We start from the raw sequence: 27,653 nt of genomic DNA on the forward strand, positions 1-27,653 counted from the left end.
ATAAAGAAGTAGTTTTCCTTCAATGTAAAGATAGTAGACAGAGACGCCTTAAGCTTCGACACGAGTATGTTATGTCTAGAAATGAATTTGATAAACTGCTACGCAGGACGGAACGATACTATAAACGAATCGCTGCAATTGACATTGAGGAAATGACAACCAAAAATCCGAACGAATTCTGGAAAAAGATACAAAATCTAGGACCCAGAAAAGACAATTCCATCCCAATCGAAATCGTTGACGAAAGGGGAAATATCTCGCACGAAGAGAACATTGTTTTCGAGAAATGGAAGAATGACTTTTACAACTTGTATAATTGCAATGAGCACAATGATTTTGACGATGTGCATTTTGACAGAGCGAAATTACATAAGGTGTTATTAGAAAACAATATGTCAGACCCATTGTACGAACCTAACGCTGAGCTAAATTCAAATGTGACTATCGAGGAAGTGGCTTTAATAGTGCAGAGATCGAAAAGTGGGTCAGCTTGCGGCATTGATGAATTATCGTATGACGTGGTGAAGAATCCGGCCGTTATAGGTATCCTGCAGCAATTATTTCAGCGGATTTTTGACACCAGTACAATACCATCAATATGGCGTAGATCTATTATCTGTCCAATATTAAAGGATCCTAAGTCGGACTAAAGAGTGCCCATGAATTATAGAGGGATTAGTCTCTTAGCTTGCATTAGTAAACTGTACACCTCATTTCTGAATAAGCGGTTGACTGGATACCTTGAAAATAATGACATTTTAGCCGACGAGCAAAATGGGTTTCGAACCGATAGGTCGTGCGAGGACCATGTGTTTACTTTTAACAGCATTATTAAAAACAACACTCAAGTGTATACTGCATTCATCGATTTGAAACGCTGTTTTGACTATATTAACAGGGACATGCTCTTATACAAGTTACTTATTAACGGAATAGATGGCAAACTGTATAATTCAATAAAGAACATTTATACAAGTTCGGTTTCAACGGTCCGTATAAATACCAAACTGACAGAGTGGTTCAGCTGTTTTACTGGCGTCAAACAGGGCTGCAATTTGTCCCCGACATTATTTGCAATATTCGCAAACGACCTTGTCCGCGAGGTCAATGACCTTGACCTTGGGTTCCAGATAGGCGACCGGAAACTCTCCATGCTTCTATACGCTGATGATATAGTCCTAATGGCGAAATCGGAGGAGGATCTTCAAATCATGCTGAATCATGCGCATGACTGGTGTAAGCGATGGCGCGTGCTAATCAATGCCAGCAAATCAAAGTGCATGTACTTCCGGAAGGGCAGAAGTCAGCGCAGTAACTTTGTGTTCAGGATCGGAAATGATGTTCTAGAAACTATGGATCGTTATAGGTACCTTGGTGTGATTTTTCATGAAAAATGTGACTACGCATTTAATAGTGAAGCATTGGGGAAAGGGGCCGGCCACGCACTAGGGTCCATTATTAGCAAAATACACAATCTTAAAGACTTTGGTTTCAAATCTTTTGAAAAGTTGTTAACTCATGTGTCACGCCAGTCATGGACTACTGTTCTTCAGTATGGGGCTTTAGAAAGTACCAACATTTAGACAACGTACAGCACAGGGCAGTGCGGTACTTCCTGGGCGTCCATAGGTTCACCCCCATCCTTGCCATGGCAGGAGATACGGGCTGGCTACCGAGCACCTATCGGCGATGGCGGTCTATGATTTGAATGTGGAACAGACTTAACCTGATGAGCGACGAGAGAATTACTAAAAAAGTGTTTAACGTTGAATATGCTACACACAATACTAACAATAACTGGTCAAATAAAGTTAAACAAGTGATGGACGTCTTAGGCCTTAATGACTACTTCGAATCTAAGTCTACGGTTCAGTTATCTAAGGTTGATGATCTTCTGAATGACTTTTACGGTAGAAAATGGCAAACGGATATACAACAGGTTCCCAAACTAAGAACATACAAAGTATTTAAGGACACATTTAATGTTGAACAGTATATCAGCTTAAATTTGTGCAAAAATGAACGATCTATATTGTGTCAGTTCAGGTGTGGAATTTTACCACTTAGGATAGAAACAGATCGGTTTGTCGGTGAACCTGTGGAACAAAGACTTTGTAGGCACTGTGAACGTTCGTCCATCGAAGACGAAAAGCATTTTCTGTTTGACTGCAGTTTTTATAGTGACTTGAGAAATACGCACTACAGCGATATTTTTAACCAGGACATCAACCTAAATGTGAATGAAAAACTAGTTCATGTGATGTCAAATTATCCACGTAGGCTTGCCAAATTCCTGGTACATGCCTTTTTGATAAGAAGAAATACTTTGTATAGACTTATATAATGCATGACGTAGAATGTAACTATATAATGCATGACGTAGAATGTTGCTATATATTTTATAATACATCTCCATGATAAGTACTAGCGTTATCGCACTGATGTCTTATTTATTACTATCTCTGACATCATCATTATTTTATTTTCAATTAGCTAATTTCCACGGCTAAACTATACTGAAATTCCAATATTTGCTATTGTTATAATAGTGCACATCATATACTCATGATATCTAAATGTTTAATATTCACATATGTCTGTTTTGTATTAGTATGCATTCCCTGAATTATTGTAACTTTTTTCTAATTGGTGACCTATAGGCCCATTGGGCCGGGTGTTATCTGTTTGATACTTAACTAATGAATTTGTATTATGTTTATACACATGTCACGGTAATAAACAATTTACTTACTTACTTACTTTATAAGTCACCACCATACCAAATCCCGAATAAAACGCAGGTTCAACGCAGATATAAATGCAAAAGTACCCTTCACAACCCCATTAATTGTTTCTCATAGATATGACGTTAAACTAATGTTGCCTTGCATCTACAAATTGTTTAAACGAATTTCATGTATTTTTATTAATATTGCCAAACAATTATGTGCTCAATTATTGAGTCAATGATTCTATGTTATACAACCCAGAAAGCAATAGTTCATAGAATAAATTCATTACAAACACATCTTTGGCAATATACGATTTTCTGGAGAAATACAACGATATTGGGTTCCAATAAAATAGTTGAATTATGGGATTCGTTGCATTAAATATAGTATACTATAACAGGATTAACGTCACTCGATCAAAAGTTAAGATAGATAAGATTTATTTAAAGTCGACAAGACAGATATACAGACCATATAAGCTCTAATGGGCTTTTAAAACCGACTATTTAATAAATGAATATGGATAACATATATCATGAAAGCAGCTACAAGGGAGGAAAAAATACATAATTACAGCATAAAAACCATGGGGGGCATGCTATATATGTAATCTTACTAAAAGAGGTTTAAAAGACTTAAAAAAATATTAGTACAAGACAAAAAAATGTAAATGATACAAGGGTGTTTGTTTAAAAAAAATGGCATAAGAAATCAAAATATCAGATTTGAAGTGACCTGATTAGCATGTTACTCATATCAAATAAAATTGAATTATTTGGTATAAATTATTAAATATTATATCATTACTGATCCTATGTGCCATACACACTAATGCATGCTCATTGCACCTTTAAGTTTCTCGGAAATACACGTGCTGACCTCTGTTACTCTGGATAACAAAACTCTATCGTCACATAAAGATACACAATTATTAACGGATGAACCACGCACAGTTTTACGGATGGATTGAATATCAGATGAAGGACTAATATTTGCTGCCAGCCCTTGCCGAAATATTGTAACGAGCACAACCCTAGTGGTCACATTTTATTTTGTAAAGAAACTGTTGTCTGCTGCATTTTTTTACAATCGAGCACACAAAATGGAGGCCCAAGATGATCCAGTCGAGAAAGAGGTAATTATTATTCGTCCAGTAAGTTATTTAGGTCATAATAATTGTTGAATACGGTTTTGAATAGAACATTTATGTATTCTGATTCCACACTGAGAGTAATGTAAATGTCACTTAACGGGTTCCGGTATTTTCATGATCTGTTCATGATTTCCATGCCTTGCATCAGGAAATTAACCGATTATTTGGAAAAAACATTATGTGCAAGGTTCTTCAATATTGTATGCTTTTTTCCGTAATTGTAAAAGGCGATCATTGACAAAAAATTACAGCAGGTTTTTAACTGAAGAATAATCCATGTCAATAGCAGAGTGGTTTAGTGTAGTCCAAATAATTGTACGTTGGCAGATTTTTTTTAGATTTTTGATATGGCAAATCCTTCACGTACAAATTGTTTAGTATCAAAAGTGGGTAGTTGTTCCGATCAGGATTCCGGGTTAAAGCATATAGAGTCTATAAAATATCATAAAAGCAAGAAATATTACCAGATAATGTTATTTTATATTAGTTCCGTACACAAAAAATAAATATCCAACTTATAATTATGAGTTTGACGGCATTTTTCATTTCATTCTGTCAAAACATAACGATATATACATGAAGGGCACCTGCAAGGCTTCAGGGCACAGTTTTAAATCGCTCGAAACATTTCGGCCATGGCCGAGTTGTTACGATTGTATAACGAGGTCTATCTCGAAGCTTTGTCGGAGGAGGCCGAGTTATTACGATTGTATCGAGCTGTTCCCCTTCGCATAATTGTTTTCTGTGTCAGTCAACTTTCGTTTTATTGGAAAGGTAAACAACTTGTTTTAATGCATTAAATGCTTGTTTAGTGCAAAATAACATTTCACTTACATGGTAAAATATGAATATAACTCTTTATGATCAATTTCAACCATAAAATACTTCACTTAAAACAATTTCAATATTTTTAAAACACCCCCCGTTTTTTGCACATTCCCGTTTAGACGTTAGGGATTGGAAGAATCCTGTATAACACGTCTATTATTTTAGACTAGGTTTAGTGTAGCTGTCCTTTGTTTGATCCCAGCCCTAGATCTTCCGACTAGACCATAGGGGCAGGGTGCGTTGTTTTGCTACACCCAGATGACCATGCCCCCTCTCCCCAAAAAATAAATATCCCGATGCTTATTTATAATGATGGTTGAACTATAACTGGCAATAACTAAAGAATTATATTTTTAAACTTTTATTCTATAATTTTGTAAAGGAAGTTGACTTTCCCCTGTATTTCCATATAATTGCCAGACTGACCATGTTCATTATGCAATCTCTTTGTCAAATCTCAGTCAAACACTAAAATGCTCAGCTTTCCATAGAAAGTAACTTCCAATCTTTAATCTATTAGGGCTTTCTTATTGGGAAAAAATGTTTCATTTTGACTAAAATTGGGAATTCCAATAATTTTTTAAAGAAAATAGGGAATTGTAGTTTTATATTTGGGGAAGAAAGTTTTTGCATTTGAACTTCGAACTTCGGCCCAAATTTAACAGAAAAAAGACACTGAATTAATATTGGATATCGCTCAGAAATGATAAAGGGTTCCTAACAACATGTCCACATTAGATCTAAGAACAGTAAATACTTTTGGCACTACACAGGTTAATAAGAGCTCATATTTCTTGTTCGAGTTATACTAACTGAATTATCAGACAAAAAGAATCCTTTGGAGGCAGTCACGGCTTGTAATGTTTGACAGCTTATGAGTACAGCAGTGTAGAAACCAGAACGGGTGTCCTTTTTATGGAATCAGGATCTACTAGGCCCATTGGTTCTTTTTGGCCCAGTTACCATTTTGGCCTACTTTTGCATAATTATTATTATTATTAATATTATTTTTATTATTCAAATACCCAAAATAGATGCTATTATAACTAAAATGTGTTGATATGGCTATACTTAAATGCGTTGATTCCTCACCTTTTTGTGCAGGTTCTGAATGTATGGAAATAACAAAGAAATATATGGAGAAATGTATAGAGAACTTGCACCTAGTTGGGCTTGAATTCAGGATGTTTTGGGTCATTGCGAAATCATAGACCAATCGCACCCTTTTGATGCGATATTGGTTTTGTAAAAGTTTGTTTCAGAACTTTTTGATATATCTTTATGCATAATAAGGAAAGAAAGTCATATTAAGATATTGCTTTTTGCTTCTGTTTCAGATCAATGTGTATTTAACAAAGAATCTTTCAAAGAACTTGTATATACTACAGGTAAGTGGCTTTTATTATAAACTTTCTGTACACATTGGAATCATCATTAGATGAACACATAAACAAATATTTTTTCAAAAAAGAAAACAAATGTTGGCACCTCGTATATATATCCAACTTCTGGAGCAAGAAATTTTCTTTCATGTTATAAGATTTGAACGCATAGCTGACATAAGAAATATTTGAAGTAATGGGATAAAACTTCATTCCTGTTACAATTGCCTAACAGTTCGATTGAGAGAAAATTCCTCTTTAAACACTTTTATTACAATTAAATTTTCCTAATTGAGTGTCAACTGTTTTGTGAATTTCAGTACCCTGTTCGGCCAAGTTATATGACCTATGACAATGTGGAACTACTGTCCGGCAAAGTTAAGCCCACACAAAACAAGGTTTGCTTATACTTTTAAGCCCATCTGTTTAAAAAAAATAATTTGAGGTACTATAATTGTCCTGTTGTTGGCATGAAAAATATTTATCTGAGCCATATTTTAAAAAACTCATCCAATATATTCACATGGAACATGTATAGCCCATAATACTGGCTTAATAATTGTTAAGTTATGTCGCTAAAAAGGGCTTGTTGAGCTGCTGGGGGAACCAAATACCGTAGACAGGAGTTTCTTTTCCTGTGCAGTGCTATTTGTTTATATAAATGATAAATACAGTTATGTAGTAGATATGATTACCATCTGTCAGTGAATAATAGTGTCCTTGTTAAAGTAAATTTAGGTTGATGCAAAAGAATATCTATTTAGCGCATAATCTTGATTAAATCATTTGACTTTAATGATCAAAACAAAACAAAAACATATGGTTTGTGTACAAATAAAATATAAGCAATATTTTTGCGCTGCTTTAACTAGGAGTTTTTGGCAAGGAAGCTTTTAATTAAAGAAAAACATTCATAAAGGCTTATATTTTTTATATGTACTGTCTTTGTTGTAACTGGGATGCCCGAAGCCCGGGACAAGTAAATACTGTTTCATACAAGTCAAAATTCCCAGGTGGAGGGGCAAGTGCATTTTTCCTAAATTTAGATCCCTCTGTTTTCATAATTTCTTCAGCAACAATTCATAAATCCTGATTGAATATTATTATTATATTGAAATATTGGCTTTTGTATATTTACGCATGAAATGGTTATTTTGGGCAAGTAAAACTGTTTTTGGGCAAGTGGTTTTCTTCAATTACTTGCCTGAAAGGACAAATGCTGAAAACAATTAAGGCAAAGACTGTCTGTACACACATAATACGCTTTTTGGGGTTTTAAACATTAAAGTTAAATGAGTGAAACATGCATTATTAGAATAGTAAAAACTTACAGAATAATTTTTTTACATCAATCTTTATTGTGCTCTTTCAAGATATTGGGTATGTTAATTAGCAAGTCTTCTACAAATTAGATGCTGATGATGATGATGATATTGAAGCACTTTTTAACATCAGCAGGGTTCGAATTTAGGCTCGCATACTCGCAAAATGCGAGCGACATTTGCAAATTGCGAGTAACTTTTATTCATGCTCGCAAAATTCTGCGAGTGGCTTTTTCTAGACCACAAAATGTTAAAAGGAAAGTAGATAAATATGAAATCAACTCCGCTGCGTAGTCGAGTGTAAACACCCTATAAGTGGCATGTTTACACTACCAGTATAAAAAATGACAGTACGGAGTCAAGCTCTAGTAAGTTTTCAAAAATAGAACAAATACGGAAAAGGCCGAGTTTCATCTCGAATCTTTCCGAGGTGTGCATAATACAAAGTGAATTCAAATGACGTAATCACCTAGCTTAATCATTGGCTAAATTAAGCGCGTTCGCGCACTATATGTAAACCCCATCAACCTTTGATATATTTCCGCCCAAATGCCAAAGTGAATAGACTTTGTCGATCGATATATTTCATGGTCCAGAGCATTCTCGCTAGATTAATTTTACTGTTTCTTTCATTTATTTTAATTTTATAATGTTATTGCTTTTAATACTTATAGACTAAATGAAATCTGTACCGTGCTTGCCGAATGGATATTACCCAATGGCAAGGGTTAATATACAAAGTGAACAATGTCAAATTATTGGACAGCTTTGTAATAAAAAAGCGGCTAGCATCTGATGAGTCTTTCCGTACTCCCCAAAAAGAAAAAGCCATCAACAAGTTCAAGTAGTTGAGTAACTCAAGATTGATACGTTTTAATATTCATAATATGTCTTTAGGTGTAAATTTCTACTTAAATTAGACAATATTATGAGGGAATAAAGCAAATAATAAAATTGCAAGTTGATTTTTCATTTTGCGAGTTGCCTCAAAAAGCACTCGCAAAATTTTGCGAGTGCTCCTCAAAGTGAAATTCGAACCCTGCATCAACCTTTATTGTGCTCTTTTAAGATATTGGGTATGTTAATTAGCAAGCCTTCTATAAATTAGATGATGATGGTGATGATGGTGATGATGGTGGTGATGATGATGATGATGATGATGATGATGATGTGATGATGATGATATAAATGTAGATTGATGTAATAATATAATATTGTTTCGACATAAAGTTAAGATAACCTTTTTTTCTATCAACTTTCATAATACTTCATTATTTCATGTGATTAAGTCCAAATAAATTCTGATTCTGATTCCTTATTGTTTCTTCACAGTTAGAGCTAGAAGTAGCTCTAAACACAGGCAGCAAACATTATTCCAAGAGTAAGGGCGAGCAGTTTGCTTTGAATGTAGATGGACGTGACCCAGAGCAAGGGGCGTCTTTCTACGGCAGCAACAGAATGGATAAACAGGTCCTGTCTTCCCATCCGGCGGGAGTCCAGACTGGCAGATATGCAGTGGGTTATTACAAGTCTGGTAAGAAATTTGAAATGAAATCGAAAAAAATAAGGATTTGTTTTTCAAGAATAAAGAATTCATTTAGCTCATTGTGTGGTGTATGTGTGTTTATCAGAGATGGCCATTGGTGCTACATGGTACAAAATCACAAAAGTGGCGACCATTTTCAAATTTTGGCAATTATTTTAATTTTAAAATGTTTGTTATATTTATATTTTCAATGACGTAAGAGGCACTGAGTAACCCCATTATAAGTGTTCAGTGACATAAGTGGCTCTGTTATTTTTAACCATATGGCTGGTTAATAATGCTTTGGGACATCATTTTGGAGCCATATTAGTTGTTGTTCTAGGAATTAAACATGGCCTTTTAAATTGTATCAATTGAAAGTGTCATAAGCAGTATGCACAATCATGCTTATTTGAGTTCGCTTTTGCATTGTATTTAATAGTTACCTGCTATGACTATATTTCCTCTTTTTTCTTGATGGAACTAGCAAGTTTGATAGAAGGTTACCAAATTATCCCAGCCTACTGATTTCATATAAAAAGTTAAATGAATGAAAAACATAAAGGCTCTCTATTTCTTTTAGGCGAGTTATACCTCAGCCCCATACATACCCAAGTACAGATGCGACCCAGTTTCAGCTACCTCGATAAGTCAGACAGCAGAGTGGACGCAAAACTAGCTGCACAAGAAAACGGTAGGCAATGTTCATGTGTATCTCTAGAACAGGATAGGCAAACAGTAATGTAATTGTGTATCTCTGGAATAGGGTATGCAATGTTAGTGTGTAGCTCTGAAGGTGTGGTCCCACTTTCCCAACCGCTAATTTTTTGTATAAAAATTGAGGTTGGGGTTGGGGAGAGGTATTATGTGTTGTAACAATAGAGTTAAGGGGTGATAATTGGTGAAAATTCCTATACTGTGCTGAAAAGTTGCGTGTTTAGTTTTGAGAAAGTTGTTCTTAAATTTCATAAAATAACACAAATATAGAGCTGATTTTAAAAATGCAAGAATATGATGGATATATGGAAAAACATAAGAATTGGTATTAAATTATGAATATATAATTACATAGCACACTAAGGCACACTATAGATATAACTATATCTTTAATAACACATTTTAACAGTTTAAATAAATATCACATATTCAAATATTTGTAATGTATGTATTGATTGAAATGAAAACATACATTAACGCATTATACAACACTTTTATGCTACCTATCCACACACATTTACTTCAGTTTAACTAAATGGGCAGCAGCATCAACATATGTTATTATATCCATATGGCCAGTGTGCAGCTTGTGCTAATGCCGGATGAACCTTTGCTCAAGCTCACCGTAAACCCGCTTCCTCGGCCGCTGCTTTCCACCATTGGTGTGCTGAAATATCTTGGCCTCGTTAGCAGCCTGCTCTTTCTGGACAATATCTATCAGACTGTATACATTAGGGTGGCAGTGGCGCACTTGGTTATTAATGATATGTTGCCAATCCTCAACATAATTTGTAGTGGGTGGTCCTTCATTGTCGTAGTGGTTCTAGGCTCGACTTTCCCCTTCTAGCCACTGCTCTGTTACATATTCCTTAAACCGAGACACTGGCACAGATACCAGGTCTGCAGACAGTTAGGTCAGATTCTCAACGGTGGCAAATATCAGCATTCACTCAATATCACCGTCGTTTGCGCTGAGGAATTGCTATCTGGCTAGTGTCCCTGTCCACTTCCCTGTTAAAGTGACATCCGCTCTAGTCTTTGGCAGCACTGGTCTAGTCTTCGACCGCTGTCTGTATAGACTAGATACCAGGAATGTCTTAATTGCATTAATAAAGACTCATCAGTATTGTTTCCAGAATAATTAACAAACAGTTTAATTATTATTTTTGACAGTTTGTATATTGTCCATACACAATCAAAGAAATTGTTTTGTTTTTATAGATATATGCATTGCAAACAAATGACAACTTTATAGTTATATTCCACAATAAGTACGCATTTCAAACAGAGTGAAACAAGATATCCGTAATAAATTACACTGAAATAATATTCTGCCAGTATACTGTTTTTTGTGTTTTTGTGTGTAGTTTATTCTTTTGTTGAACAGTATAGAAAATACAGGTAAGTTTGAGGTGCGAAGAGGTAATTGGGGATAATTTTTAAGTGTGAAAATTAGCGGTTGGGAAACTGGGAACAAACTGCTCTGAAACAGGGTAGGCAATACTCCAGTGTTTCTCTAGAACAGTGTAGGCAATACTCTAGTGTTTCTCTAGAACAGGGTAGGTAATGTTAGTGTTTCATCAGAACAGGGTAGGTAATGTTAGTGTTTTTCCAGAACAGGCTATGTAATGTTAGTGTTTCTCTAGAACAGGGTAGGCAATGTTCAAGTGTTTCTCTAGAACAGGCTAGGTAATGTTCATCTGTTTCTCTAGAACAGGCTAGGTAATGTTAGTGTTTCTCTAGAACAGGCTAGGTAATGTTAGTGTTTCTCTAGAACAGGGTAGGCAATGTTCATCTGTTTCTCTAGAACAGGCTAGGTAATGTTAGTGTTTCTCTAGAACAAGGTAGGCAATGTTCAAGTGTTTCTCTAGAACTGGGTAGGCAATGTTCATCTGTTTCTCTAGAACAGGGTAGGCAATGTTCATCTGTTTCTCTAGAACTGGGTAGGCAATGTTCATCTGTTTCTCTAGAACAGGGTAGGCAATGTTCATCTGTTTCTCTAGAACAGGGTAGGCAATGTTCATCTGTTTCTCTAGAACTGGGTAGGCAATGTTCATCTGTTTCTCTAGAACAGGCTAGGTAATGTTAGTGTTTCTCTAGAACAGGCTAGGTAATGTTAGTGTTTCTCTAGAACAGGGTAGGCAATGTTAATCTGTTTCTCTAGAACAGGCTAGGTAATGTTAGTGTTTCTCTAGAACAAGGTAGGCAATGTTCAAGTGTGTCTCTAGAACTGGGTAGGCAATGTTCATCTGTTTCTCTAGAACAGGCTAGGTAATGTAAGAGTATATCTCTAGAACTTGGAAAGCAATCTCTATACAATCTACATCTCTTGAATCTTGAAAATATACCATACTTACATGTACCAAGACTGTTACAATTTTTTGTTGTCAATTAACTTGATTTTGGCTATTGGAAGTGCTCAGACATACCAGGGGTTTTCATAAAAACATTTCTAGCTAGTGGTGTTTTAAGCCACAAACTGAGGGTAACTGGTACTTATATGAGGTCCCAGTATTCACTTTGCACTCAGAGAAAGTTTATGCAATCTTGGGGTCCCAGGGATGCATGTAGGATGTTCATAAGAGAACTTCCTGGCTTGAAATGGTGTCAGGGACTCAGCATGTTTTTTGTCTCCGTGTTTCAGGAGATTCCTCCCAAGATGAGGCAGAGGAAGAGGTTCGTGCGGTGACTGTAAAATTTTCCCGCCCTGAATCTGACGCTGCCAAGGCCCGCAGGCTGGCATCATTCTCACATAAACAGAAGATGCAGGATGAGGAACAATGGATTCCACTGGAATACCATAACACTTATGTAAGGGACTGGGTCAAAGGAAGTTTGAAGTACTAAAACATACAAAATTTAGTCCTTGGAAGTTAAGAAGGCAAACAAAGACAAAACATTAATCTTGGTTCACAGGTTTAGAATATACTCCCGTTTACAGCAAGACCCATGAATCTGATTTTGATAATTGTTGAGTTATGCCCCTTTTGACTGAAGAATAACAGGTTAGTGTTGGCAATGATGGAACTCATTTTTTGCATTCCTCTCTTTTGCAGAGCCAGACATCTGATCGCGATCTACAGCAGTTGTATGTTGATGCGAAGGAGCCAAGTACAGAATTCCATGTGGAGGCTGGGGACTATCTCAAGATGCTTATGTCACAGGAGAACCAGATACATAGGTGAGTGTTAGCGTAATGCTAGGGGACTATCTCAAGATGTTTATACCACAGGAGAGCCAGATACATAGGTGAGTGTTAGCGTAATGCTAAGGGACTATCTCAAGATGTTTATGTCACAGGAGAACCAGATACATAGGTGAATGTTAGCGTTATGCTAGGGGACTATCTCAAGATGTTTACATCACAGGAGAACCAGATACATAGGTGAGTGTTAGCGTAATGCTAGGGGACTATCTCAATATGTTTATATCACAGGAGAACCAGATACATAGGTGAGTGTTAGCGTAATGCTAGGGGACTATCTCAAGATGTTTACATCACAGGAAAACCAGATACATAGGTGAGTGTTAGCGTAATGCTAGGGGACTATCTCAATATGTTTATATCACTGGAGAACCAGATACATAGGTGAGTGTTATAGCGTAATGCTAGGGGACTATCTCAATATGTTTATATCACAGGAGAACCAGATACATAGGTGAGTGTTAGCGTAATGCTAGGGGACTATCTCAAGATGTTTATATCACAGGAGAACCAGATACATAGGTGAGTGTTAGCGTAATGCTAGGGAACTAACTCAAGATTCTTATGTCTCAGGAGAATCAACTAATTAATGCTACAATAAAGTGAGCAGCTGTTATTCTTAACTGAACTCAGAGCAGATATGAAGGCATTGTGCTAGGGGACTATTTCAAGATGTTTATGTAACAGAACCATGTTACATACATATAGACTTGTGTTAATCTAAAGCAAGGGAACGATCTCGAGATACGCATTAAGGCTAAATACATCCTGTTTTATTTGAATTTCTAAATAGGTATCCTTACATTCTTGGTAACAAGTGTCTTACTCGTGAAAAAACAAAATTTGAACTTGTCCTCAATTGCACAGATAATGGCTGTTTAATTTACACAAACAACACACACCTGAAAGGAAAAAATGAAAATTATATAGCAGGATGTTCGTGTTATTTGCCACAACAAGTTTAAATACATTCCAAAGCAAGATGGTCCAATTTGAAATTTCCTTCCTAGGGTGGGCTGCATGTTGAAATGGAACAGCTGTAAAGGAATGTTATTAATAAACTATTAAGTTTTTGACACAATACCAGGACGGTTGTAGTACTAATACTCGACAATTGATGACCATTTATGCCATAACTCCCCCAATATCGACCAAAGTTGGCCAATACAAGTGTATGCCTTTTGATCTGTTACTAAACTTGCTAAATACAGGATTAAAGGAATGGACCATTTTCATTGGCTGTTGAAACTCGCCCTAATAGGAGAATGCTGTAATTTATTTTAAAGGCAGCCATTTTGTTTTCTGGTTTATACCCACTGGTTTGAAAATTGTGTGCCTTGTTTTATATAACATATTTGGAATAACAAGCCTATTAAATACTTCAACCACAATATTACAGTTGTATTTAACTTGTTGATGGATTTTATGACAATTATTTTTTTGGAAACAGTCAAAATGGACGAGGAAGGTGAAAAATATTTTGAACTTTCGGCAAAGGAATTATGAAATATTCATGAAAAGATATGCTTCCTTAAAATGTACAGTGCAATCAGATTTATTCATAAGTCTGTGCAATGTCACTATAAAGGATGCATGTTAAACTGTGACAGCAAAGTCCAGTCTAGAAAAGTAGAAACTATGAATGAAAAAGGGATATTAGCTTCAATAATAACTTAATAAGGTATTAGAATGCTTTTAAGCAAAATGTCGTGCTCAGGCCAATATAGCTGACCTGGGACAGATAACTGGGCCAAAATGAAATCACCTTATTAATAATATTATATTATAATAATTTCAGTGAGAAGCCTGCAATGCCCAGCAATGTTTTGTCCCTGACTCAACTGAAATCCATGCCTCTAGCTGACCAGGTCAAGGCACTTCTAACAAATGGTAGGTTTCTGACTGTTTTCAAAGAAGGAAAAAAACAACAAACGAAATGCAATTAGTAAATTTATCATAAAACATCTGCATCACACTTCTATACATTCGTATTAAAAAAAACAGTATTGATGTTTTTAATGTAATTATTCTATACAAATCATGTTTAATCAACAATGTTGTTGGTCATGATTGGAAGTGGTACACCTGTGACATTATGGGGGGGGGGCATATGTATTTGCTCTTGTCCTTCCATGCATTCGTGCCTCTTTCCGTCAGTATAATGCGAACTTGTGTCGCTCAAAACTCAAGAACTATATTACCTAGAGTCAGGAAACTTGAGGGGAATCTTAATGGGGTGATGAAGTTGTGCACCTGATGTTTCTTATTGCAGTGTGTAAAACCAGAGTGATATTCTTTGAATTAGCAAAAATTGGCATTTGTAGACTCCAAAATTATATTACCAAGATTAATGAAAGCTTTGTGTTTTGTAAATGGGATGCTGGAGTTGTGCATCTGGCATTTCATAAGCTGCTTCATATAGCATATCCCAAGATATAACCTTTGAATAAGCTATAAGCTTTTTATGCCCCCACAAAGTGGCGGCATATAGGGTTGCCCTTGTCCGTACGTACGTCTGTCCGTACGTACGTACGTACGTCCCGAAGATTGTTTCCGATCTAATTCTTGAAAACCGTTTGTCCAATCCTCACCAAACTTTAAACACATGTTTGTGACCATAATATCTTGATCAAGTTCGATAGTCATGGAAATCGCTTTAGTCATTTAGGAGTTACGGCCCTTTTTTGCCAAAAATACTTCAAAAATATATGTTTCCAATCTAATTCTTGAAAAGTATGTGTCCAATCCTCACCAAACTTTACATACATGATTGTGACCATAATATCTTGATCAAGTTCGATAGCCATGGAAATCGCTTTTGTCATTTAGGAGTTACGGCCCTTTATTTGCAAAAAAAGACTTGAAAAATACGTCCCGAAGATTGTTTCCGATCTAGTTCTTGAAAACTGTTTGTCCAATCCTCACCAAACTTTAAACACATGTTTGTGACCATAATATCTTGATCAAGTTCGATAGTCATGGAAATCGTTTTAGTCATTTAGGAGTTACGGCCCTTTTTTGCCAAAAATACTTCAAAAATCATTATGGCTTATTTTCTGTGACAAAAAACCGAAGTGGGGGCATCCGTGTCCTATGGACACATTTCTAGTTTAAACCTGTGTCACAATCTTTCAGGAAGGTATTTGATTTTATTAAGTTGTGGAACTCATAATTTTGATGCGCATTAATGGAGGATGAAAGAAATAATGGCCCTTGCTTTTATGACAAATGTGGCATATGGGGGCATTGATTTCCTATGGACACATTTCTAGGTATATTAAATGCACATAGTTTCCCTATAGGGCATTGGTCAATGGATGTTTAAACTGAATGGGAAACTTCTGTGAATAATCTACTGGTACATTACAAGCATACTTATTAAAGATTCTATGCATGAATGCCATTCTCATTTATTCCAGCTAAGGTGATCCGGTTCAACCAGTTACTGCACCTACTGCCCCAGGGTACGGACCAGCAGGCCACATTAAGGGCTCTACAGATTGTGGCTGTAATGGTGCAGGGTTGCTGGGTTGTTAAAAGGTTTGTTAATGTGTGTATTGTGATGGCCATAGTGTCATCATAGGCATGCCAACAATCTATGGGAAGGAGCCATAAAGACAGCTTTAATAAATCATTTTTAGCTCGACTATTCGAAGAATAAGGAGAGCTAGGCCTAAAAAAAAAATGTCGGTTTCGGGTAACCCGACCCTACCTATAAAAATGCACCAACCCTAACTTTTTTTTTCCGTTTCTGAGCAAAAAAAATATTTGTTAGCGAATAGAGAGTTACGAAGGGCGGATAAATGCAGATTTTTATCAGAATTATTGTTTATATGATAAAACAAAGTCAGGCAATGACAGTATTGTAGGAAAGACTGCCATGTGCATGAAGACACTCTGAACTTAAGACAGATTTTGAAAAAAAAAAAAAAATCAAAAAAATCCCTACCTACCCTACCTAGAAATTTTGGGAAGGTTACCCTAAACAAACCATTTTTTTTTTTTTTTTGCCCTATCCTAGTCACCCGGGCGTCGGCATAACCACTTATGTTAAAGTTTGCGTACCACCTCATATATTAACAAAGTCCATTGACATATGGCTTTGAAAGTTTGCACACTTGTTCACCATCATGCCCCCAACCTGTACACAGGAGGAGGTAAAGCTATCAAGCATTTTGACCAATTTTTTGTCCAGATGCCGTATGGTGGTATTCATCACCTCTGTGATAGCTTAATTTTTCAAATAGTTTGCTTTATTTCTGCAAGTATTTATTGTAACATCTGTATTTTACAGTGAGGTGCTTTATCCCAAAGATGGCTGCAGTCCAAACAGTGGAATATCATCAGATCTTCTCTGCAGGGGCCGAGACTTTGTGGTATGATTTATTGTTTGAATTGAATTATTCTGAGAAAGTTAAGAATGACATTTCAAAGATATCACTATTTAAAGGTAGATTAAGTCTGCCCTAATGGTGTTCAGATCCTAAGATATATATACCAAACAAGATTTTGTAATCTTTTATATAATGTCATATGCCAGTCCTACTTCTTCACTGGAACCGGAAATCCAGTTGATGTTATCATTATATTCATAGCTCTAATCCATCTAGCTTTTTGTAATTGTATGCATGGATATAATAAAAAACGCCTTCGTGAAAACTTGTTTGAATATTGTATCGATTTAAAACTATATGCTTCTACTGTGAAATCATTAATGTTCGTGGGGCATTAATGTTCGTGGTTTTCGTGGGTTGGGTGATCGACGAATTCAAGATCCCACGAAATATAAACCCTTTATTCACTTTTTCAATTGCCTTGTTACGTACATACTCTAGTATATTCTTAACAGAGGTCGCAGTATACAGTGTTAAAACCTGTCTCACTGTATAACTTACGATCATTATTCTGTTAATATATTATAACTGCCTTTAACAAATAATGAACCAAATCAATTTAATGTGTTTTATGCAGCAAATGACAGTTATAAACACGTGGTTAAAAGTGTGCTGTTAATGAAAATCTCCAAGTTTACAAGATGTCCGTGATGAGTGTCCATACTCGATTTTTTTATTTAATGAAATAATTAATCGATTACTAGTACATTGAAGGTTACTAAGCACCGAACGTGATAATATACGCACCTTTTCGGTGTTTTCACAGTTTGCAAAAATCTTCTTTTATTACCTTTATTCCCAATTAAATCGATAAGTGACATGGGTATATGCACTAATTGGCATATCGTACCACATTAGCGAGTGTCATAAACCGAGTGACTTAGAAGACGGAAATCACGGGCCAGTGCGTGGATATTATGCAGATGATCTAGGACGATCGCATCTTCGATTTTTTTTTCAAATGAAAATCCACGAATTCAAGTACCCACGAAATTGTTTCTTTTCGGCAAACCACGAAATTTCATGCCCACGAACATTAATGATTTCACAGTATTTCAAGGTCACCTGCTCATTATTGTTTCAATATGTTATGTATGTTTGCTTTTCATGTCGGGTTACATAGCTTATTGAGCTAATGTTCCTTGTTATCATAATATTATACAATACCTTACTTTAAATAAAGATTCTTGTATGAAGTATCTCGTAGAATTAGTCTGACATATACATTGTTATTCTCAGAGTAAAATTGTTCCTTGCATGCAGATATCTAATGGCTACATAGATTTCAAAATTTCAATTACCTTTGTTGTGGCGTCCCCCTCCCCAGTCTGTTGCCTACAGCGAAAGGCTTCCATAGTTAAACTGCCAACCAAAATTGTTCAAGACATTTTTCCAACCTTTATACACGTAGATTTAAATTTACTTTTTTCTATTGCCTTACCAGATGTGGCGATTCACGCAGTCCCGTTTTGTGACGAGAAAGGAGATTGCTGCAATAGTGAAACTACCCAGTGAAGACGTTAAAGACATTCTTGAACAGATGTCACATATACGCTTCAATCAGGGCTGGGAGTTTATCTTCCCACATGACTATGAGTTTACGGATAGGTAGGAGAAACAAGTAAATTAAGTTGAAAAGACACCAATTTAAAAATGTGATACTAATGTTATGGTAAGATTGTGCATTTATTAAAGATACAGTCAAAATCAGTTGGCTTGATATCGCTTGGCTGGATTTCCTTGTTGGTTCAAACTTGGTGTTAAGGACTAATTTGTTGTTATTCTTTGTAAGCATTCCCCCTTGGCTCGGTATTTGCGATGCTCAAAGTATTTTGGCTGGTCCCTGGAATATCGAGCCAACTGGTTTTGACTGTTTTTGTTTTGCCATATTTCTTGTGTTGATGCAGTGCTTGGTGTCATGGTAAACTGTTGATTTTGGCAGTATATGTAGCATGTGCTATGACTCTGGCTTTGTAAGTGTTAGGGTATGCCCTTTGACTGAGGTTGAGTGAGGAATGGTCAACGCAGAAATACTGACCAGCCATGGTATCTTCTGGCAGTGTTCATGTTTTGTTGAAACAATATTATCATGGCATAATCATAAAACATGTTTTGTTTCATCCCATAACTCTGATAAATATGATTTTCAATTTGTTGGTTATGATAATGCACCAGCTTAGGTGTTTGGGATTAGTAGGTTTTTTGGCGCAGGAATTTAGACAAACTGCAAATATTGTTGTCTTTTACCTGGGTGGCAGTCTCACAAAACCTGTTTAAATTCCTCCCTATGTGATATCACCCTCTGTCTAAAGTCCCTTATATGGTCATCACTTCCCTGGTTGGGTAGAACATTGACATGTACATAAAATAATGTACCTGTAGAAAAAAATACTATGAAATAGTAGACTTTCTCAGGTTTGATAATCCAAAACATGAAGGTTTTCAAATTACATTTGGGAAATGTAGTACCTATTTTGAAGTGTATTATTTCTCATCAGATCTAACAGTTACTATTTGTTACCAGGTTTCCGGAGGTAATTGAGCGCCAGGTGATGTTGTGGGACTGTAAATATAAAAGCCTCAGCAAACAGCTCAACATCTCCGAGGCACAGGAGAAAAAAATCAGAGGTATGTTTTATTACTAGGCACGAGTCTGATCCTCACTCTATCAGGTCACTTGGTGGAGGTAGTCTGTCATAGGTATATTTAATAAACATGATTTGAAACACGGCCTTGCTCCACTTTGTCATATCTTGGAGGTTGTTTTTCATAGATTAACTTATGGCAAATGGCAGCTCCTTCGATCTGTTTCCGTGTCTGTGATCTATGAATATGTTTGTTATCATTTGTATGTAAAAGCTTCAGGTTTGGCACCAATGAAGCCACAGGCATTATACAAAAAACTTCAAACTGACCAAATCTTGGGAACTGTTTTAGAATATTCACATGAAACTCAGTACAGCCTTCTACAGGTGATATGTTTACAATGACTACCGGTATGTACATATTTGTAAGTAGTGGTATTTTTATTTGTTCATAGGCAGTCGAATCACTGCCCTTATTTTGATAAAGTGAAATAAATTGTTATGTCCCTTGATCAATCATATTAAAGTATCATTCCTATGGTTTACAGAGATTGTTTCAAAATTACCAATAAGCCATGTTAGTCCAAACTGTTAGTGTCTGCCCTCCCAGATTATTTAGTAGAGGTCAATCCCAGAATGTGGCTGCTCATCCTACAGAAAGACCCTCCATTGAAGCATTATGACATTTGATCAGGAATCAATTTAATTTCACATTGTTTACAAAGGCAGTGGAATTAAAATTATGCGATTTTGATTGTTCAAAATGTATTGCTTTTTTTCTTTCTGAAAACGGGGAAATTAAGAGGTTCATTTGGGGAAATCAGGGTCCGCTGCAAGTACTGGCTACAACAAAGTAGGGTTAAAATGCTCCAGCTATAACTTTAGCGAATAATAATAGTATACCTACAACTTCTATAAAATGCATTTTGGTAACCGAATATTCAATCGAAAGAATCACGGAATATTCGAATATTAATTTTTCCTATCGCTTGCATCCATAGTTAGAATGGAATACCTTATCTCTTTCTAAAAGACTTCTTCGGTTTTAGAATTAGCAGCAGCAGAAGCCCTAGCTGAGCAACCTAGAAGACGCAGGACATCATCTAGAACTCGCAAACGTACGCTGAGTGGTCGATCTATATCAGACCACAGTGATATGGAGACCGATGTCTCCGACATAGACAACATTCTTGCTCATCAGGGAAAATCACGCACTCATGAACAAAGTGATAACAAAAATGACAACAGTGTGTTCAATGGTGCTACAATGGAAATAACCGGAGAACCTGATATAAATGGTGCAAATGGTGGGGAAGGGGGTAGGGATTTTCACGCAACACTTGAGGAGTTTATAAAAGATTTTTTCTTCACTCGATATGTTGTATCAATGAGTGAATTGACACATTTGTTAAATGTGAAACTAGCTGAGGGTCCACCAGGGCACCCACTTGCTACGGGAGTCACGGAGAAGGACTGCGAACAAACTGTGATAAACATCGGAGGTATAGCTCTCAAATCAAAGGTAAGTATTCTGATTAAGGTTCATTGAAATTTTAAGCTTTTTTTCTCATAATAAACAGTGATTTCTTTGGGAAGACCTGGGCTTGTATTCAACTGAAGTCATCTCATATCCTATTAAAGACGAATTCCTATGTTTTTCATACTCAATTTTAAAGAAATGTGTACAAGTGTTTTTTACCAAAATAATTGTAATATATTACATAAAATTAATGAGGATGAAGTATTTAAGTTATTATTAAGTTATTAAACTGTATGACCAGCAAGTTAAATTAAGAAAATGACTGAAGTTAGAAAATAACTAAAGATGTTTTATAAATACTGGCCCAATATTCTTCTTACGCAGATTTAAGAAGTTTGTACAATGTACATGTAGCTGCACCTATTTTTATGCCAAGGTTATTGTATAAATTCATGATTCTGTTATCTACCAATTCATTCATAAATGATTTTCCACATTTTAAGTCTGAGTAGCCAACTGTGCCTTAGTGTTGTCTTTGTTTATTATTGATAACAGAAAATAAAAGCTTTCACATTAATTGTATTTTCAGTGGCAAAATGAAGCTATCTTTTTACATGTCAAGACAGAGGACGACACAGAACCAGTAAGTTTTTGTTTATTTAACATATAATATTCAAATGCATACTACTGAAGAAGGCGCAAAACTCAGACTTTAGTTGTCCTGTTTTTACTGTTTTGTTGAAACTAGCACTTGCTCAAAAAAAAATTGTTATTTAAGATGCTTAAAAAAAAATGATACACAATTTTAACATGCATTTAGCAAGGTGCATAACTCTGATGTTAATAATTGTCCAATTTTGCCCTTTTTCGACAAAAACAATAGACAAGCATTTTACGTTCAATCAGACTAAAAGTGAGACAATCCAGTCATTTTAAATCATTTTATATGTGGCACTAAATGGCTTGGACTCCTATGCTTTTGAGAGTTAAGAGACTTTCAGTCTATAAAATTATATGATATTTAACTGAGTGAAAGAAGTTGAAAAAGTACAATGTGTCACTTTTGAGTGCATGTAGTACCGCTAATCATTTATGGTACAAATTGAAGATAATATTCTAAAGCAAAAGTTTTTAAATCAGGAATTTTCTAACATATTCCCATAAAAAACACACTACACTCATGTAGTAAAATTTATTGTGTGAGGTGAAAATAGATTCCTGTCACATGAATGTCACGTTTAACAGTCAACAACAACACTTTATTTTTTTCTACAGTTTTATCTTTTCGTAATTAGAAAACCCTGAAAAAATTCTTACAGTTTTGGAACATGTTTGTTGAGAACAAATGATTAATGTTAAAATACAGTTTGAATATTAGTAGCAATCAAACTACTTACACATAGCCCTGAATAGTGTTTAAAGTATTTTTCGTGACTTTTTGGCCATGAATTATTTTCAGTTGCTGGTCTCCATAATTATGACTCAAACTCTGATCAATTGTCAAAAGCTAACACTGATAATTGTAAATTTATTGACTCAGGAGTCTCTTTGCTGGCAGGCGTCACACATTCGTTTTAGATCAAAAGCTTTTGAATGACTTGTTGAAGAGTCTTTGAATTTCAGGTCACAACAGTTTTCATGGTGAAGGTCATAGTGACGTTTACTAGAAAAAAAGATGGCACTCCACACATTTGATTCACAGACCTTTTTGTATATAGCATACTGATTCCTGAAATCTGTAATCTCATGCCATTGTTACATAACCATACTATTATTTTTTCCAGCTCCGCCTTGCTATAGTAGACATTCTACAACAGAAGCCAAAGTTTGTAAGGTCAACCTTCAACAACAAAGTAAAGTCCATGAATATTGAAGCTTCTGAATCAGTTATGAGAACTGTTTTAAGGGTACGTATTAATGTGTGAAGGTTTTTCTTAATTGCTCATTTTATCAAAAAGTTTTAGTAATTGACTTGAGATCAAATTGAAACGAAAGTATATTGCATGTACATGTAACTTACTGCAATGCCATCATTTGCTTTGATGTCTGTTCATTGCCGGTTATTTAGATTTTACATTGCATCTGTTTTGAAGGGTTTTGGGTCACTTTGGAAACCAAGATTAAACAGGAATTACCCTGTCTTGCGAAGCCCTTGTTGTCCACGCCATGTTTTGGCCTGTCTGGACTGTAACTTGCTCATACCTTGGGGGATTTTTATTCAACTGACTTGGTACTAATGTTCACCTAAAGCAAGCTTAGATAAAGCATTTTAGGAGCATTAGCCAAACTTTCTTGTATTATAGCTGGTGCGGGCTGGTGCTAGGCCATGCATTTTCTTTTAACATTACTGGGCACAGATGTTCATTATCACATATCTGGATCTCCTATTATAGCTGCCATAAGAGAGTTTGGATAGCATTACAGAATGTGCAATACAACAGTGACAGATCATTTAGTGAACGGTGATATTAATATGAGTAAAAATGACCTTCCATCAAATTCCACAGATTTCTAGTTCATTTTTAGGTCATTAGGTTAAAAATCAAAGTCCTAGTTACCCCTATACATTGAAATTGGAATACAATTTGATTATATTAAAATGGGTGCTCAGATCAGACAAAACATCAAATCTGCCGAATTCTAAAATGGGTCTCATGGATGGATAAAGGATGCTTTTGTTTTAAGAGCATAGTTTTTATGGTACATTCACATTTTTTGCGCGTCCCAGATTTCTGAGTACTTGCCACCCAATGTATGTCTTAGGAAAAGAAATATTGGGATGAAAGGCTTTCGAAATTGAGCAAACTTGGATAGGATTTATAAAAAGATTATCTGTTGTTTAGTGATAATAAGTCAGTGGGTAAATAATGACATTATATTTCAGGACTACTGCGTCAACAGGAGCGGTTCATGGGTTGTCAAGTGCATGGCTGACACACCTTGATTGTGATTCCTGCTTTGTTATACAGAGCAGTGGTTTTATTGATTTCATGTTGATTTTGTAAATGCCATTTTGCGAATAAACTGTTAAATTATGAGAGTTTTTTACACATAATTATATGAGTCATATTTTATTGGTGAAAATATGTAATAATTTATTACCTGTGTAAATACGTAATAATTTGTTTTATATTAAAACAAGAAGTGTGAAGAAATTGAAAATCAAGCACAGCTATTGTAGCCTAAAATTATGTTGGTTACTCAAAAATAATCTTCTGAGATTAGATAATTATACTAGATGAAAAAGAAATGATGCATTGTAGTTGGATCATTTCGGAAAAAAATAATGAGTCAATCGATGATGATATGATGTTTACCTTAATTATATGGCAAATAAATATAACTGTGATACAGGAAAGTACTTCCTCAAAGGTTGTTACAATTTGAAGAATAAAGTTGTCTTTCAAAAATATCATTTTCTAGTCTTATTGAAGAACCAGTATTTTCGCATTATTTGTATATTCCCTCTTCTATATGCTGTATTATGTCCTTCAGCAATTCATAGAAGATAAATGCGTATGCATGTACATTGCTAATGATGCTATCTTAGAGAAGGATTCTTATTGGTCCCAGTTGGCATGTATAAAACAAAAATATATAGTTTAATAATAGTAATATATACTACTATTTTCAAGGCATTACCGTTGCATGTAATGGTGACCTTGACATTTGAATTTCTGATATCTCTGATGATGGCTCCATACCAACTAGTGATATATATATATTTATTGTATGATGAACAGTCTTCGATGGCAGCTTATTACCAACCCTAACCCTTGTATAATGTACGGTCTTCTATATGTATATGAACAAATATAGTTTTTTTAGATTAATTATATAAACAAAAGTTCATACGATACCATGTAAGCACCAGATATCAGATCACCGGCATAGAATATTTACAGTAAAATAAAACACTCGCGCTCGCTCGCCACAGCAACTATAAGGCCCGTCTTCCATGCATGACTCCGTGTCTTCCATGACTCCATGACTCTGTGTCTTCCATGACTCCGTATTCCGTGTCTTCCATGATTCCGTACTCCGTGTTTTCCATGACTCCGTGGCTTCCGTACTCCGTGTCTTCCATGACTCCGTGTGGGCACTCCGCATACGTGTTTTGCATCCGTAATAAAATGAACAAGCGAAAACCCATTGTCGCTATTCTATGATACTGTGTTCGCATTTGCCGTGAACAAAAAACACGAGCATTGAGCCATTTTCGGGTGTGACGCCACTTAAACCCAGGTATTTTTGAAAAAAAATAATATTGCATTGAATTGCTCTGTACGATCGATCAATAGATAAGTATTGCGACGCAGACGCAGTGAAAAAGATAGCATAACTACTTAATATATGCTCGTCGTTTTGGCACTTTTTCCTTCGTAGAAATGTGCCACTTCCGGGAATGGCATAGGTGCATATATAAAGGTTTTTTCATCATATACTTTCTAAAACGTTTAAACTAAGCGATCACCACGTGTTTAGCCACACTAATGCGCGTTCAGGAAAAGTTTAATATATGTACATTTGGTGCGTTTCCTGTAGCACATACATAATGCTAATTCTGCAAAAAACACCATCAAAATTGCGATTATTTGAGGGAGTACTCCCCTTGGGGTCGTCGGGCGTGTTGGTGAGCATCACACATGGGTTATAGTTTTACATGTGTGACACACTAGTCAGGTGTCACCTTATGTTTGAAACAAGTCCTCAAAGTTCTACATTTTATTTACAAGTCATCAAATGTCTGTGGAATAACTACGACTCTCTGGCTCGAGAGTAAAAACCAGACTTTCTAGCTTGGAAGCAAGAACCAGACTCGGAGCTACGAGCGATCGGCCCTCACCTCAATATTCAAACTACGTCATATCCACGTGATCTCACCTAGCTACCTTCGTAGCCTATTTTCACTGGGATTATGGTCACGTGCATAATGCAAGACCGCATTGTGTTACAACATGCAAGTTACTCTCAATCGACCATATGTCCTTAAAAATTGGATGTATACTATTCCATCTTGATTCAAGTCTTCCCATTGATCACACTTACTAAAACAATAAGACAACTCTTTTTCGAAATTCTAGTGCCAATTTTTAATAACCATTTTCAATCCTTAAAATATCTTTATAGGGTCATAGTTTTGTTATAATTGTATTTATTTGTTACGGCTGAAAATCTGATCCTCCGTCTCACCACTAAACAAAATTATCGCTTTTTGCGAGAGACGTTTAACAGGAATCCCGCGTGACATTGCGTAAATTCCCTTTCGAGCGTTTAAAGGACGTCGCTCCTATTGTGGCTATAGGTCAGACGCGAATTCATTCGGTTCGAGTGACATGCAAACATAATTCTAGCTAGTATCTAACAATGATAAATCATTTACAAAGGTTCAAATAAGAGCTGATAGTTTTGTTAACAATAATTTTAAATGTCGACAGATAATGCTAAATAGTTTGCCGGAACGCGTCAATAACCGTTTATGTGGAAAAAATGTAGGACGTCAGGCTCGGAATAACGAAATCTTGCCGTCTGATCCTGGTTGAAAGCTGCACTCTCACAGATTGAACGTTTTGACAACTTTTTTTATTTTTTGTCTTAAACGAGCCAATTTTGCAAAAATCCATTGAAACCTATTGATATATTATAGCAACTGCTGACAAAAAAATAGATCGCAGATTTTCATATTTAAGTTCAAATATTAATGTTTTATTCACTTTTTTTACCGCTAGTAACGGTTAAAGCCATAAAACATTAACTTTCGAACGGAAATATGCAAATCTGCGATATGATCTTTTGTCAGCCATCTTGTATCGTGGTTTTGCAGATATTTACGCAAAAAATTGTTCTTTCCATGACAAAAAATAAAAAGTTGTAAAAAGGGTTAATCTGTGAGAGTGCAGCTTTAAACAAAATTTGGAAAGACACTTCGGCAAAATAAAATCTATGAGCGAGTCCCTTTTAAGCCAGGTTCTTATTTCAAAAAAGGATTTTAGTCGTTACTTTAAAAAATCTTAAATCTGTAGTAACGTTGGCAACAGGTTTACTGAAATTGTTTCTTCGCGTGCGTTTCCCTTTATAAACTCAACAACAACAGCGTGCGTTTCCAATTAAATACTACTTAATGCTTAGTTGATACAAAACATACATTATAGCAAAATTATTTCCTTAAGAAACTTGGTGAGCACTATGGATCGAGATAGATTTCAAGTGCATATATATGTAGGACATGGGCTTTGTGGTATTATTTTCTTACTGGTTGAAATCAACAGCTAAATTTTGCCACAGCAAACAAAGGTATCAAACTTTTGCGATGTAAAGCTGCCGGTAATT

General features: G+C 35.7%; 1 protein-coding gene across 1 annotated transcript; it reads left to right on the plus strand.

The window, feature by feature from the left end:
- The first annotated feature begins 3,793 nt into the window (after nt 1-3,793).
- On the plus strand, nt 3,794-24,361 carry LOC128243145 (DNA-directed RNA polymerase III subunit RPC5-like). The gene is made up of 16 exons (XM_052960714.1): nt 3,794-3,867; nt 6,051-6,101; nt 6,416-6,493; nt 8,750-8,951; nt 9,526-9,636; nt 12,304-12,470; nt 12,716-12,840; nt 14,663-14,754; nt 16,284-16,404; nt 17,159-17,240; nt 18,703-18,866; nt 19,783-19,886; nt 20,893-21,365; nt 21,913-21,966; nt 23,108-23,230; nt 24,208-24,361. The coding sequence occupies exons 1-16, from the start codon at nt 3,835-3,837 to the stop codon at nt 24,265-24,267; spliced, it is 2,040 nt and encodes a 679-aa protein (XP_052816674.1). The 5' UTR covers nt 3,794-3,834; the 3' UTR covers nt 24,268-24,361.
- Nucleotides 24,362-27,653: the final 3,292 nt, after the last annotated feature.

Source organism: Mya arenaria, chromosome 2 (genome assembly GCF_026914265.1).
Source record: "Mya arenaria isolate MELC-2E11 chromosome 2, ASM2691426v1".
NCBI classification, from domain to species: domain Eukaryota; kingdom Metazoa; phylum Mollusca; class Bivalvia; order Myida; family Myidae; genus Mya; species Mya arenaria.

Bases quoted from the DNA above. Each gene is read 5' to 3' on its own strand.
- LOC128243145 (XM_052960714.1), top strand. From the start codon at position 3,835: ATGGAGGCCCAAGATGATCCAGTCGAGAAAGAG. The intron at 3,868-6,050 runs GTAATTATTATT...CTTCTGTTTCAG, and splicing joins ATGATCCAGTCGAGAAAGAG to ATCAATGTGTATTTAACAAA. The intron at 18,867-19,782 runs GTAGGAGAAACA...ATTTGTTACCAG, and splicing joins GACTATGAGTTTACGGATAG to GTTTCCGGAGGTAATTGAGC.